This window comes from Mycteria americana, chromosome 12 (assembly GCF_035582795.1).
Source record: "Mycteria americana isolate JAX WOST 10 ecotype Jacksonville Zoo and Gardens chromosome 12, USCA_MyAme_1.0, whole genome shotgun sequence".
NCBI lineage: Eukaryota > Metazoa > Chordata > Aves > Ciconiiformes > Ciconiidae > Mycteria > Mycteria americana.
Genome location: NC_134376.1, coordinates 6,221,321 through 6,237,068, shown reverse-complemented (window position 1 = coordinate 6,237,068; position 15,748 = coordinate 6,221,321). Strand labels below are relative to the sequence as shown.

The 15,748-nt window shown below is 40.4% G+C and overlaps 1 protein-coding gene across 5 annotated transcripts in view; it reads right to left on the bottom strand.

The window, feature by feature from the left end:
• The window catches only part of MAD1L1 (mitotic arrest deficient 1 like 1), a 381,442-nt gene that overhangs the window by 253,340 nt on the left and 112,354 nt on the right, over window positions 1–15,748 (bottom strand). For all 5 annotated transcript variants that reach the window (XM_075514959.1, XM_075514957.1, XM_075514958.1 and 2 more), the window contains one exon: window positions 11,612–11,756. In XM_075514959.1, coding sequence (XP_075371074.1) covers window positions 11,612–11,756 — 145 coding nt within the window. The remainder of the gene's footprint in view (window positions 1–11,611; window positions 11,757–15,748) is intronic.

Genomic DNA, 15,748 nt, shown 5'->3' with positions numbered 1-15,748 from the left:
CATCTTCACATTGGAGAGGGATAAAAGGCATTTTGTTTTGATTTCATTATATTTCCTGAAATTGCTTTTTTCTTTCTACTTTTTTTTCTTGCCATTCAGTTGTGGTGGCCCTCACAGAGATATAATGCAATAACACTTCTGACAAGGTCAGCTTTCCAATAACTTTGCAAATGGCATTTCCCAATGACAAAACAAACACAGCTTTTCTTCTTTTGTAATTAATATAATAGAAATGTCAACCTGGAAAGTTGGTCTCCAAAGGTAGTATGTTATCAACAGAAAATTAATATTTTAAAGCCAGAAAGTGTTTCCTCATCCGTAAAACTGAAAATACTATTTACATAGTAGAACTACTGTTATAAGCGCAAAACATAAAATTTCTGCAGCTTATGTACGTGTCTGAAAAATCAGGAACTGGGGAGAAGAAGAGTTAAGTTGCTTAAATTGCTAATTCAGACATTAGATCATTTTGAGAACTGCACATTCATTTTGCAAATTCATTTTGCACGTGCCCTGCAGAAGCACACGGCTCTACGTTGTGTGCACATACTGAAAGAAATGTTACTTCACATCCATGCTTATCTTTAATTTAATCACGTGTTTAATGCACAGAATTCTTCCCAGCTGCTCTCCCATCCACATAAGCTATAAGAACCAGCTGCTGGTCCTGGACCTACCTGTAACCTATTTGTCTCCCATGTGAGGCAGAGAAGAAAGGGTGTGGGAGCAGTGACTCTTCCAACTGCTTCTCCCAGTGGAAGGAAGACCCTGCTGCTCAGAGGGCGAAAGGGAATAAGAGGATCTCCTCTCCCTGAAAGGGGAATGAGTTCTTGGCACTGTCCCACGGAGGGACATGGAGGCATTATCCCATGGAGATTGAGCCCATGGGGCTTCAGGCACACCCCATCTACCTCAATCCAAACCTATGTGCTACAGTCAGGTAGGTCAAAGCTCTACCTAGGACCTGCTGCTTGTTGTAGTCTGAATCTCTCCTTCAAATGCACACAACGACAGAGAGCCCTGAGTCCTGTGATCCAATTCTTTCTATATTTAGTTTTTACAGCTCCTTACAGGCACTCAGGACAAGCAAATGTGAGCTTCAGTGTGCCATCAGCAAGGTGGAGAAAACTGAATGTAGGAAGCTGCTCTCACATCTTGGCTGGAGCAAAAAGGCAGGGGGGAAGAGTGTTTAGCTGCAGCAAAAAAACCCAGATCTTGCAGTTACAGCATGGGCCATCACAGCAAATTAGTAGAATGCAAATTTTCCTGTGAAAAATACTTTCCGTCGATGTCAAACCTGGCCCTCCAGGTGTTTGCAGCTCCTATGCACAGGCTCAGTGCAAACCTTCTCAAACACTTGCAGAAAAGTGGTCAGTTTAAAAACACTCCCTCCTTCAGTTACTTTCACTTCAACCACTTTGTCTCAATTCCTTACACACAGTCTTGTGGCACCCAAAATAATACTTAGAAGACCAAGTAGGGTGTAGGCTCCGCTTCCCTCGGTGTTGCATACGGGAGCAAGTACCTGGGATGGTATGGCACTGGAGTAAGCACATTTCACTTCCTACAGACTCAATACGGTAGCAAGCAAAGGGACACATTTGCTGGAATCCTTTGACAATTCTTTTTCTTCACTACCCAAGGAAAGTAAGGACATGTAGACACAACTACAGACAGACACATTTAAACATTGCTCTGGCTCTGCTTCCCTACGCTTAAAAAGCAGCTTGGACGCCCCATAGGGTTGTAGGATCTTCCTACATACAACCTCTACAAATCATAAGGCTCTCATAAAAATAGTTCTGCTCCTCCTCCTCCTGACAGGAAGAAAGTTAAACATTATCTTGATGTAAAAAGCTTATCTTCTTTTCCTGTCTCATGCTCACGCTTTGTTTACCTATTAATCCCTTTCCAAATTCCTGACTTCAAAAAAGGTAGTGATATTTCTGGGGAAATCCTGAGGCTCTGGATTCATACAGAGAGAAAATAAAGCCTCAGTTTCCCCACTGTCCCAAATTGCTTCTACCTGAATAGGAAAATTTATGGTTAATGGTTCTTCACAGCTCCTGATCTAGATGTCCCACACAACACTGAAAAAAAAACCAGCAGATGTCCAGTTTATTGAGAAACTTGTAATATAATAATCTCATTACATCAATCAGAATTCATTAACTGAAACTAGACCAATTCTTCAAATTCGCTATAGTTTGTATTAAATAATGTTGTTGTCTCTGAAATACTACCTAAGCAAATGTGCTTATAAAATAGGGAACAGTTCATTTCTCCTCAATGCAACAAATCACGGGTCAAAGACCATTTCCACAATGCTTTGAAAAAACTCATTTGAGTTCTAATATATTCATCAATTTAAGCAATGCTTGACCTGACATGTTGTGAACATGCATTGAACAAAATAGTTAGTACTGCATGATGCTGTGCCAGGAGCAATCCAAAACTCCTTAATTCTCCAGACAAGTCCTTCAGTTTTATAAAGATTTTGGGTCTTCATTTGAAAGGATGCTCTGAGTGACTGGTGTCTGAGTAGTGCAGCTGTTCTTACCAGAGGCTCACATCACATGTTGAAATAAGCTACTGTGCAATTACTTAATTATCTCTCTCTCCTATCCTTTAAAAAAAATCCACTGCGATTCAACTTCAAGCAAACCCAGTTAATCCAGTTTTATGGCTGAGAATTAAAACAGAGAGAAGTCAGAGATTCAAAGCTGCAGTTCTTGTGGCTATACCACCACTCTAAGAGGCACAGATATTAATGCCTTCAAACCATAAGTATTTGAGGAACAAAGAAATGCAAAAAAACCCGTTTGTGCAGCTTATCCTAGCTAGTATTTTAAAGCCTGCTGTTCAGAAATCCTAAGTCCCTTCCCCTGTCCTTGGATGCCGCCCAAGCCCATGCCTAGCTACCTCACTTGGCTACCTCTTGCTGTTTGCCCTTCCCTTGATTGCGAGGCGCAGAAGCGAGGTTTGTTCTGCCCAACTTCCCTTAACAATAACTCCCTCGTTCCACCCATCCATCTTCCCGCTTGCTTCTCTGCCATATCTGCTCGACCATCCTTCATAATTCAGGGCCGAGAAGCTAAGGAATAAATGTTACAGCACACGCATCAAGGGAACTATAACTTTGAATTACCTGACCTGGGTGAGTTTAAATTCTCAGCCATAACATTGGATTAACCTAATTTCTTTTTATTGAATATTTTACCTTTAGAAGTCCTACAGCCCTTTCTCTCAGGGAAGTATGAGAACTGAAGGTCAAATAAATTCTTTTATGGGTATATTTCTAATTTTCATAATCTAACCCCTTAGCATTGAGCATTAATATCTAGCGATGGTAGGACAAAGCAGAATCCAGTCAGTATTCTAGGAAAGAAATTCACACTTCTGTAACCCTTCAAAAATACCTCATAACTTTTAACTGTGCTGCGTATTCTGAATTGTTATAAAATTTTTAAAAACAACCTCTAAACACCTTGCTTAAATAGAAATTGTCAAACATAACATCAGTAAGAATACAGAGGCTGTCCTTGTGCCTCCACCTCAAAAGCATCAGATATAAAGATAGTAATGAACACTGTATTTTTATCATTGCAAGGTTTACCAGATACATAAAAAGGCAAGAGAAAGAATTACACAAAACTGATTCCCAAAAAATTGCTAAGATAATGTTTATGAGCTCTTTCATGCTTCTAAAAGGGAAAAGGAATCAAGGCCCAGGAGTCAATTTATCTTTTGCCTCCAGGCTGGTCATTTCAAGCTAACATCCACCATTTCCATGTCAAAAGCCCTCAGGTGACCAAGCTCTACTCTAACAAAGCCTATCACCTTCATGCCTCTGGGGGACAAATTCCTATAGGCACCCATACAGGTACACAAAGAGGTAGAATATCCAAAGTCAGTGAAAAGGCAAATTTATCCACTAGCTATGAAGAATTAGGACAACACCAGATCAAGAGCAAAAGATCTCACTGGAGAGGATCCGACAGAAAGCGAGAAGGTAAGGGCAGAGCACGCTCCCAAACATGGGCAGTGCCCCCAGCCAGTGAACAAACTCAGTCATCTCAGATCCAGGGATCACTTCAACAGATGCAGACTGAGAAGTCGGAAACTAAGGGAACTCTTATGCTTTGAAAAGGCATTTTGGAGCAGGATAAGGAAGTGAGAACTCAACAACTCTGCTACTTTCTTCACTGAGTAAAAAAAAAAAGTGAGTAGTAAACCTGTGACCAAATCAGGCAAAGCAAGGAAGCTAGTGTCAAACAAAGAAAACCAAGCAAAGGAAAAGCATGCACTTGTCTGGGAGCCCATGCCAGAAAATACACACATTTCTCCTGTCTTTCAGAAATCTGCAAATCTCACTTGAGAAACAGTAATATTTTCTGGTTTAAAGATACTTCCTCCTTCCAAATAGTCTTGTGCACTGCTTTGAACCTACTACAGACAGCACCTTCTCCAAACACATCGATTTCAGCTCTCCTTATTCTTTCTAGAGAGATTCTGCAATTGTATTAGCAAATGATATTAGCAGGCCTTGCGGAACAGCCTGTTTCAAAGGAAAATGGCTTGTGCTTGCTTTATTCTGGAAGACAATTGCCATTTGCTTAATATAGTCATGATATTTTACTGAGGTAATTATACTCTTAGCTATCAGTAACAATTAAACCCTTAGACTGAGGTTGCTTAATAAAGGTCTCAAAATAAATAACACATTCCAAACACAATATTTTTAAATGTCAAGCATGCAAATAAGATCTTGTAATGAACATAACAAAGCATCAAGTATAAATCAGCACAAAGTTAGTCTGTCGTTATACAAATCTCTGCAAAAATTACCGTTAGAGTATTGTGGGATTCTGATCAGCATGCTAAAGAAAGGGCAGCGCAGGCACTGCGGATGAAACCATTTCATTAAATGTTATGACTGGCTCATGAGAAAGGCAGGGTGAAGCCACCAACAGTGCCATGTTTCTATAGTTCCAGAGCGGAGTGACTTGTGTAACGCAATCAAGACTATGGTGAGGCTGATAAAATTTGTATTTGTTCTTCTATATTTTCTGTAGCAACTTCCACGAAAACTAGAGTCAGACCATTCCGTTACAAGCTAAATAAAACCCAGAAGCAGACAAATTACAGGGTACAGGCAAAGGAGAAAAATCACTCTCTGACTCTGAGGTCTGGAGATATTTGAGATCAGGTCAATAGACCTAGAGAGCTGTTACATATGGAAGGGGAGAGCATGGTTTAAAGGTCCTTACAATGCAGACAGCAAGATGATTAAGGAAGGTGAAGTCGACCAGTGACAGACATTTTAAAAAAACAAACAAACAAACAAACAAAGAACAAAACAAACAAGACAGGAAAAGTGTTGTCAGAATAAATACTTGCAGAATCTCTTTGTGGAGCATCCATTGCAGGCAAAGAGCAAATTACCTCCAATACTGCTACATTTGGGATGCAGCTGCCCGAGCTCCAGAAGGTGGTTAGGGGAATCAGGACTAAAACATGACATAGTAAATAACTGGAAGAAGTTACTAAAAAAAAAAATCACAACAAATTTGGGTTATACAGGGAGGAAAAAAAACCCCTAGTGTTAAAAGAAATCCTCCCAGAACTCTCTTTCCCTGAAGTACCTCTACTTCACAAGACACGAGGCTGTCAGAGACCAACAGAAGTAAACACAAAATGTGGTATTTCCTCAACCCCAACAGAAAATGTCTACAGCAGCAGTCAAACTCCCAAATCCCACTTTCTCCTCACAAAACGTAGCACGCTTTATCCAGTAATCCAGACACTCCTGTGTAAACCACAAACACGAAGCTCAACATCCACCCTGCATCAGACTGCACTCGGGATCAATATAACACCAGCTAACGGGGGCGGGGGGGGGAGGGAGAGGGGTGATTTTTCATCAAAGCAACTACCTCATCTCTGACCTGTTAGTTCTCATCCTTTACAAGAAGGCACCCTACAAGAGGAGTCTGGGAATTAAAATGCATGATGTTACTGGATACTAAAAATTACAATTCAGTAGAGACCTGTTCAAACCCCCCATACTCCACAGGCAGCAAGTACCTCTTTCTCTCTGTCCCACAGCAGTTAATGATCTTCTCTCTTCCCTTGCTATCATCCCCCTCCGCCCATAACTACCAATCACCTTTCCTCTGAAATTATTTAACTGATTAATATAATCAAGTTGAAATTAAAGGGAACTGTGCTCAATCTAAAAGGTTGTTGAGTCTCTTTCAAACACCAAGTGCCTTGTCTCCCCTCTTCTCAAGCATGCAGGATGATCTAGTAAGTACCACCTCACCCGACAAAACTTGCCTTGCTGAATCACAGAAGAGGGAGCAGTGGAATCGCTTTAAAATGTATTTATTTGCAGGCATAAAAAGGAAGATAACTTCCACGGGTTTATAAAAATCTACGAAGGGCAGACACGGGGAGCAGCGGGAAAGGATTGGCAAGGGTCAGGCTGACAGCAGATAACAATTGCCTGTAGAATGGCAGCACAGCTGGTGATGCATGAGTAATGGCGCTGCTTAAATGATATACATGGAGTCATGAAGTGGATCGAAGGCAGGAAGAAGCATCGTTATCATAACAGCCAGGGAAAAGCATTCGATACTGCCCGTAACACAGAGGAGCAGCTCAGTTCTGCCCCAAAGCTGTCCATGCTACCTGGATGCAGAGCACAGGGTATAATACCCAAAAGAAGGTCTGTTGCAAGGCATCTGTTTGCCAGACTGGCTGTTTTGATTGCTACTGAGTGCAATATTGAGTGCAATATTTACAGTTAAATTTTTATGTATCCCAGAAAAAGGGTTAATTCACCTCCTTCACTGAACCCCCAGAACTTTAAGACCCTTCCTTGTACTTTAAAATCATCTACCTCCTAAGAAAAAAACATAATGCAGGACCCAGTATGACAGAGAAACCATCAGCATTATTTTAAATCTTTACTGATTACAAAACAAAGCAGATGGCAAATCAAGTCATGAACTCCGCATCTGCCATGCTTAATGAACAGTTTAATTACCTAGTCCCATTTCTGATGCATCTCTGCCATTCTCAGCTCTGGGAGTCACTTACATACTTTGCACTGACTCTTGCGAAGATATCTCCAGGAACATGTGGTATGAACAGTCAGCTGGAGTTGGTTAATCAATACTTCTTTAATCTGTAACTTTTATGGTGATGGCCTAAATTATGTCTCAATGGAAACAGATTTCCTATCAGATCACATGATCTGGTTGAGCACTCAGAACACAAAATGGAATTTTTCAGCCTCTTCTCCAGGCAGTGGAGTACCCAAAGGCAGACAAATGCACAGACGGGAAATAAACACAGCAAAACAACAACATCCAGTACAATCAGATTAATTCATTTGCTGCGTTACGCCATATATGAGAGCAAGGGATGCAATTAGGACAGTATACATTCAAAAAGTCTACAATTTGAGAAGCAAATTGGACTCGTATGGAGTAAGTTACAACAAGTAACTAAAATTGGGCTTCACATTTTGAGTTTCGGTGTATGCAAATAGGCAAGAGCTTCCCCCGAAGGATCACGCACTGGCTGCAAAAAAGCAGGGCATTTTGTCTCTGGTCACATCTGCTGCACGTTATAGGCTGCCTAGTCTCTCTGCAGCTTTGTGCAGTTATGTCCACCAGCTCTGCGCACAGAAGAAATAACTGTTTTAAGGAGTCACTGAACGGCACGCATGCAGGAGAAGAGGCTGGCAGGTCTGAACCCTAACAGCAGCTAAGTAAGGAATACAGCTAAGGGCTGATCGCAACCAGGTAAAATCACACAAGGAAAGGAGAAGGTGACAACCCTAAAAAGATCCATGGAAGCCAACTTTTGGCCCTCCACAACAGAAGGCTTTGGGAACCTTTCAGTGTGCCTTTATTGCTTTTCTCCAACCTCACTTCTGCTGCACAAGGTCCATTTGTGCCTCCTGAAAGCTGCCCTCCTGAAACAAATAGACCAGGGCTTTGTTTCCATGAAATACTGACTCAATCAGCTGCTTGCACTCAGATAAGCATTTTCAGAACAGGTTTTTCATTTTGGGACACCTACATGTCATATAAAATTTCCTAAGAGATCAAAATTTTAGCCATTCAGTAGCAGAATTGACTTTTTAATAAGCCTACTTCATAACCAAAGACCAGGAATAGTGTGCAAAGCTCTCAGAAAAAGAGAAATACTCACAAGCTTAAGGACAACACAAAAGTCAAATACAAACTGTGTAGGTAAACATGGCAGTCAAAGCCAATACAGCAGTAAATCAGACAGGAAAAAGGGCAGAGGTGGACTAGGTCTTTCCCCAGCACTTCAGGTATCGCCCACTGCTGCTGTATCGGAACTACCTCAGGTTAATAAAGCGAAGATTAAAGATTTCCCTAAAACTCTGAGCAAAGCCAAAGCAAAAAGACAGCACAACAGGCAGTGAACCCAGGCAAGGCGATTTCTAAAAGAGGGAGTGATTACATCCCTTCAAGCATCAATGTCTTTTTCATCACCTTAAGTGAACAGAGTGACGCTCCAGGAGATACTTTCAAGCCATCAATGTCTGAAAACCTCTAGGGTGTCCAAATCTAGTCTTATGTTTCACTGAAAACATGTAAATCAGGGCAGGACTTAAGTTTTCTGATCTACAAGGGCATATGGGAGAAAGTAATCAACAGGCATGTTCTAAACAGCGGTTTGTCAACAGGAATAACCAGGACGCAGCTCCTATGCCAGCCCGCTGTCAGAGGTGGAATCGATTGGGCTGGACCACTGCACTAGTATGGCAAAGACTGGAGAACACTGTTCAAGTTTGCCAGGGAAGAGAGATTTGTAGTGACTCACCAAACTATCCTAGACTGACAAATGTGCCAATTCCAAACAGTAAACCAACTGGAAAGGCCCAAGTAAGGTCAAGAAAGCCCAAAAGAAGTAAATGAGGCGAGGAAGCAAGCAATGGGGGGAGAAGTTAAATGCACTGAAATGGAAATATGAGAGCAACCAAGAAAGACAGAGACTGTGGCAAGTAGAAAATGAACAAGACTGAACAAGTGAGATAGGCAATCTGTGAAAGCCACAAAATATTCTTTGAAGCTTGAGGAAAAATATTCAATAGCCATAAAAGTAAGCTGAGAAAGAATCAGATTGGCAAAGCAAGTACCTCCTGAAGAGAGTATGTTTACTACTAAAGTATTAGGTACTGCTGTTATCAAATGAAGAACAGCTTATCGTTTTCTATTGATCTTTTAAAACATATTCAAGGCCCGAGACTTCCAGGTTACAACTGGAGCCCAAAGAAAGGATAGCTGTTACTGCATTAAACTTGCACTGTTAAACGTGTCTGATGCCTTTCAATCCTTATTTACTCAGCATTCAGGAACAGATTCACTGCCCTACTAGAGGGTCAAATATACACAAATGCAAAAATGACACTATCAAAAGCAATAGCAATTCAATCATATATATTATTGTCTCCCCCAAATTAGATTTTCACAGTCCTATTTAACAAGACAAAGATTCAATAGAGCTCATCTTTTCCATTCTCAAATTACATAGAAGCATACTGTACTACTGATGCCACTAATTAGATGATTAAATACCATTCTAGGTGATATGCTTTCAATGTAAAATAATTATTTTTAACAGGCAATATATTTGCTCCATCTCATTTTAAATCACAGTATCATACTTTTTTAATTAAATGAAATTCCTTCTTCTGATTTTGCATGAGAAGAGCAACCAGTAGGAGAAATAGTGCCAAGGATAGATTGCCCAAGTACCATAATGCATGTACTTCTTCACAAAGGACCCCAGCATTCTCTGGATGGAATATAAATTTTCAGAGAACAGCAAAGTCTTTATTCCCTTAAAACAGATCAGTTGAGGAATCATTGAGCACACTGAAAACTTCCATTGTCAAAACACAAGCTTATTTGCCATAGTCTGATGAAGGACATTTCCAACTTTTGCTCTACTCCTCTTCAAGGGGAGGATAGCAAACGAGCAAAGGCTCTGTCTTTCTATATAAATTAGGGTACAATCCATTACATGACAAAATACTGTTGTCTTTTTGTCCATTACTTAAAGAAAAGTATTGATATTTTGTGTTCTATGACAAACCATGTTTCTGCTGAGGACTGGAAATAAGTTAACAAAGGGAATATTTTAGCAACCATCTGAGAAACTTCCCTCAGGGCTGAGCAGGCCAGCACAATGCTAGACAGCTGAGAAGGTTGTAAAGGAAGGATTTTTATCGGGTTCAGTATCCACCTGTGTCATACCCAGTCATGCTAGTACCAAAACTGGAACAGTATGGAGGGCTGGCTGCAGCTGGGCGTATTAGAAAAACTGAGAAGAGATGCCTTTTCTGTTTCCATGGAGAGAGTTTGGTCCATGCACCTTGATTGTAGGGCTTGCTTCAGTGTAAAGCAGAAAGAACTGATGTCATTTTTCTTTTCTCACTTATGTGACTCTCTGTGGCATCAAATTCTGCAGCCAGAAGATCTGATAGAATATCCTCTTGTAAAGCGGTTGCTTCATGCTTCAAGAAGCCCTGCTTACCGCACCATACATCACGGACTCTTTGGCTTAACAATGACATGGAATTACACAGAATTGGGTGCAGCACAATTAAAAGCCATGAAAATGCTTTAGTTGATGCTGAAAATTAGAGTCTAAAGCACAAGCAGCAGAACAGTTCCTTTCTCTCTTGCTCAGACACTCCCATACCAGCAGCTTTCCTCCCCGTACACAGTGATGCGCCTGGCTCCCTATCACTCACTCTAACCACTCGAGTCTGACCTTACGCACACACAAAAGCTTACTTACGTGAGCAGCTTTATACTGTCAGGGAGATTGCTCAGATGAGTGAAGTTTTGTGAGTATTCTTGGAAAGTGAAGTACCTATCATTCTGACTATAGAGAATTATTATTCCCTTTGGGTAAAGAGCATTCTCAGAATTTAATATGAAGTTTGCAATGCTCTACAGACTTCAAAATTATTGTATAGAATTTCATCACGAGAGCATACCTGATATAGGATAATGCAGACTTCTTTGATATATCCTATAGAAAGAATCTTAAAATGTATTTTCAATTTACTGGTCTAGTGCCTACCATTACATTTGAACAGACTTTCAGCATAAGAGGAAGGCGAATCTCTTGCTCTCTGTAAATTGTTTTTCCACAGGAACAGTTGACAAGGTGCCATCGTTTCGTTCTCTTTAGGAAAGGAGGCGATGCAGCCAAAGCCATTATAAATTCCCTTCAGCGGCTCAAAACACTCTAGCGACAACACAATTCAATTCTCTGGCCTCGCACAAATGCCAAGCCTGAGACAAAGTCACATATCACCAACGCAGCATGACCCCAGATGGGCAGAACACTAGCAAAGCCTTAGGATGTACTAGTACTTTTAACGCAGCCCCAAAGACAAGTTTCATGTCTCTTATAGCATCCGCTATGCAAAGACCCCATAGCAACTTTGTAGTACCAGTTACAGAGGTGAACAAAGAAGAAATAGCAAGGACTACACCTGGAGGAAAGACATAAGGACATGGGCTTTTCCAAACATTATCTAGAAACTCACCTTGGTGAGTAGCAGTACACGTTTCTGCAGCCGTCTGACCAGTGCTTCATGCTGCTCACGTTTCTTCTTCTCATCCAAGAGCTGGCTCTGAATCCGTAGTATTTCTTCCTGTAGCTGCTGCCGGGCCTTCTCCAGTATTCGGGCACTAGAAAAGATAATACAGAGCTGTGAAATCTTGACCACTGTGTCTCAGTCAGATCAGAAAAACCTGAGAGGAGAAGCATCACCATGATACCAGGACACTGGAGCTGGTGCCATTTCATCTTACAGCTGCACTACTGGAAACCGAGTTGCTGCAGTCTCATTATCAGCTGTTCTCAGAAAAAGATATAAGAGACGAACCATCCCAGTGACAGCCTTCTTGTTCAGCACAAGACAATTACTGGAACCTCACATATAAAAAGCATTTAAATAATTGCATATCTATTTCAAAATCAACCAGTTTGCCCTTGAGAAGATGCCTTGTTTTCAACAAACGATGCATGATCTTGGGTTCTACTGTATCTTTTAATCTTTTTCTAACAAAGTAGAATTAAAACTGAGGTTTAATATGACCTGCTTTGACAGACAGATAATACTCGGCAAGTAATTATAGCCACCACCTGCACATTGTTCTTGCCAGCAATCTATATTGGAAGAGAAATGTCGTCTGAGGCCAGGTGATTAGCACTTCTTTTGCAATGCAGGCATGATTCTCAATTAAGCCAGAATAGCTTGGTCCCTCTTCTTCTGAGCTCTCTGTGCAGCATGACATGGTGACGCACAATTATCCATGTATTCCTGGAGATGTTCTTCATGCATGCCCTTCAGGCACTCAGTCTGCTGCTGGGACACTAATGGACAGCTGTTCCAATGCACTCATCAAGCAGCTTATCACGGATCCAAGTATGCTGGCAAAGTACTTGATCGGTAACAAAATAAGAGTGAAATAACTCTTGTGATTATTAGGAGTCAGTTCATAATTTAAGTATGGCAAGTTTATCCAAGACTGCCCTAACTTTAAATACTTAAAGAGTGAGCAGGACATGAAAAAAAAGTATTGCACACAAGTCAAAAACCCTCAAGCAAGCTAGAAAGATCAAAACCAACATCTCTAGCTTACTCAGGAACAGAAGATCTTTGTTTCTCTGATGCTAAAAACAACACTGGAAAATTTATGAGTGCTTCGGAGGGGTACTCTTTTATCATTATAATTAAAATAAATAAAAATTATTTTAAATATAATAGCACTATTGTTAAGGTACTGTTTAGATAGATCTGAAAGGGAACACTGCCTTAAAAAACACTCAGCATAAATCAAGTACATCCTGCACTGCCAGGTCACCAAATTCTTGGGAAATTTATGTAGGAATTCACCAAAATCCCCAAGCAGCTGTCTCCCTACCTCAAAATCCTCCTCTTTGAAGGAAAATATGCATTTTAAAACACTGGATGAATCAGAAGCCTGTTTAAAGCTCCAGTTCAATTTGGAACCATTCACAGACCAATTTAATAATCAGGGACTGTGAAATAGTCTCTTCATTGTTGCATTCAGGTGGGAAAGTTCATCAAGAGGGCTCCAAATCTGCATTTGAAAACGGATAATTTCATTACCAGGGCACCACTACTTCCTTGGTTCTGCTTTAATTGATCAGTTAAAAAGGGAACCTGTGCCCAAGACCAGTATCTATGGTGAAGGAACATGAAGCGGCACCAGCCTTGCACTGCGTGCTCCCTTCCCCACCCCAACCTCAGCAAACATCTCAAATTCAGTCTCGTGGATACTTAATAGAAACACTAGCCACCTTCTTATTGAACAATGCAAGAATTCCACAGGATAAAGTGGAGAATCAACTCCTGTCAGATTCTACAAAATAAACCCATATTAAAAAATTTCTGAGAAACCAACATCCAAAGACAACAAATAGCAGGCTGAGTCCTGGCATACCGTGAAATATGGGATAAAATTAAGTGGTATAACCGAGACATCAAATGTCACAAGCACATATATACCACTCAAGAAGTGACTACTTGCAGCGTACAAAAACCACATCATTCAGACGTTACAGTTGCCAAATTATAAAGCTACCCACCACTGCTCTCCAGCCCATGCTTTTGTTGGAGGTTACCACTTTGCAGTATAGCTAGCAAACTCAAACACGTGCTCACACCTCAGCTGCTCAGTTCACAATACAGCATCCTACACCTTAAACACCTTCAGGGGCCATTTAGGCCAACAGTAATTTCCAGTAGATGGACACAACTTGGGCGACATCTTAAAATGTAACAAGAAGATTCATCACACCATGCCTCTCAAAATCCTAGGCTTAAAACACTTATCCCCCTTCCCTAGGGCTTGTACTGAGACAGACTTTGCTAAGCTTGTGCTAAGACAGACTTTACGCCCATGCATACATGCCAGCCTACCAGGTTTGCAACAGGTCAGCCTCCAATACAGGGCAGAATGGATGGGTGAGACCAGGTAACCTCAGCCACTGACCTAAGTTTCATTAGAGTTTGTTCAACAATATTCTTTTTTTATGCATAGAGTAAATAATAAGTACGAAAACCTTATGAGATGTGTTATAACAAATTAAATCGTACTACAGAAACCTTACTGCAAATATTACTTGCTCTATCAAAGAAATTTAGACCTGATTAGAGTCAGAACAGAAGAAAAAATGCAAACATGAGATTAAATACTACAAAACAGCCAGAATCTCACATTTGGTTATTGCAAAACATTTTGATAGGACAATGGAGAAATCTTTTTTTCCTTAATCTTTCAATACTGTGACTGACTTCTATAAATGCTGAGTGGACTGATGGATTATGATTGAGCTGACATTCACAAAGAAAAATTAGATATGGGCTAGGTTTCCTTCTTGAAATAATGAAAAATATTTGAGATTCACATCTCATGGAGAGCACAGACATTCAGTCACATACACACCTCTCAAACTAGGTTGGAAAATTAGTGGTTTAAAACATGAGAAAAATTAAGCCAAGGGAGACAAATGGACAATTTCCTCAGCCATTGCATGGTGTTTGGAAAGAAACTATCAACTGCTTATATTTCAGTCCCGGATCAAGTGCGATGTTAATATAGATAAAATTTAAATGCCAGAGATGTCTATGAAAGCAGAGACAATACTTAAACTCTCTGAACTGACTCTGTTACCATAGGTTTCCTTCCTATAAGAAGTGTGAAATTCAACTTTCTTACAACTCTCCACACCATGCCAAAGCAAATTATTGAGATCGTTTCTTCCTCTCTTAGGACAGACTGATAATTCTTCCAGAAACTGCACCAAATACAACATAAATCATCTCTATAAGAAAAAATCCAAAAAGAAAGTTATATTCCTTATTGACACAAAACGGGATTTGAAAGTAGGTACCCAGCAGCAAATACCATTAAAGTTAGATGTGGGCACTCTTCTTCCACACACGGGTTTTCACAAGTAATTGCTCAATCAGAATGAGCATTAAAAAAAAATAAAATAAATAGTTTTCAAGAAATAAAAAGTTCTCCATTCAACATAAGCTTGGAGAACTGGCATTTTTTAAAATCTTTGCAAGTTCAAAGTAAACCTTTTAAGCCTTAAAGAGAAAAAGTCATTTCTGTTTATCAGCCTATTAATGTTCCTTGTTCCACATCCCAGTGAATGAGATGCCAACATCCTTCTGTTCTGAGCTGTTGAGACTCTTCATATTTTGCTCTTCCCTTCTGTAATCCACTTTAACGTAATCTTAATGATAAAACTTCATTTTCCAGAATGTTCTTTGAAAGACTGAGAACAATGACAGCAGAGAGTGAATGCTGGTGCTATAAGATACATTTTAATAATCTCCTTCAAAAAATTACAAAAGCAGCTGACAGCTCCCCCCCCAATGATCCATAAAACATCATTTTACTCATTCCATCCTTTCAGTAGCCAAGTTACCACCTCAGAGGTACTAATAAAAAAATAACAGGGAAAGCAAACAGGATGCCAGAACCAGTCTGTGTATCAACCTGAGAGGAAAACAAAGAGGTCCACAGCGGCACAAAGACAATTAGAAGAGCAACACTGTCTGGGTCATGCTGCAGCTCAGGAAAAGATGAGACACTTGTACATCCAGGGCCAACTGTCAGAAAGGAGGATCCCATCAAAG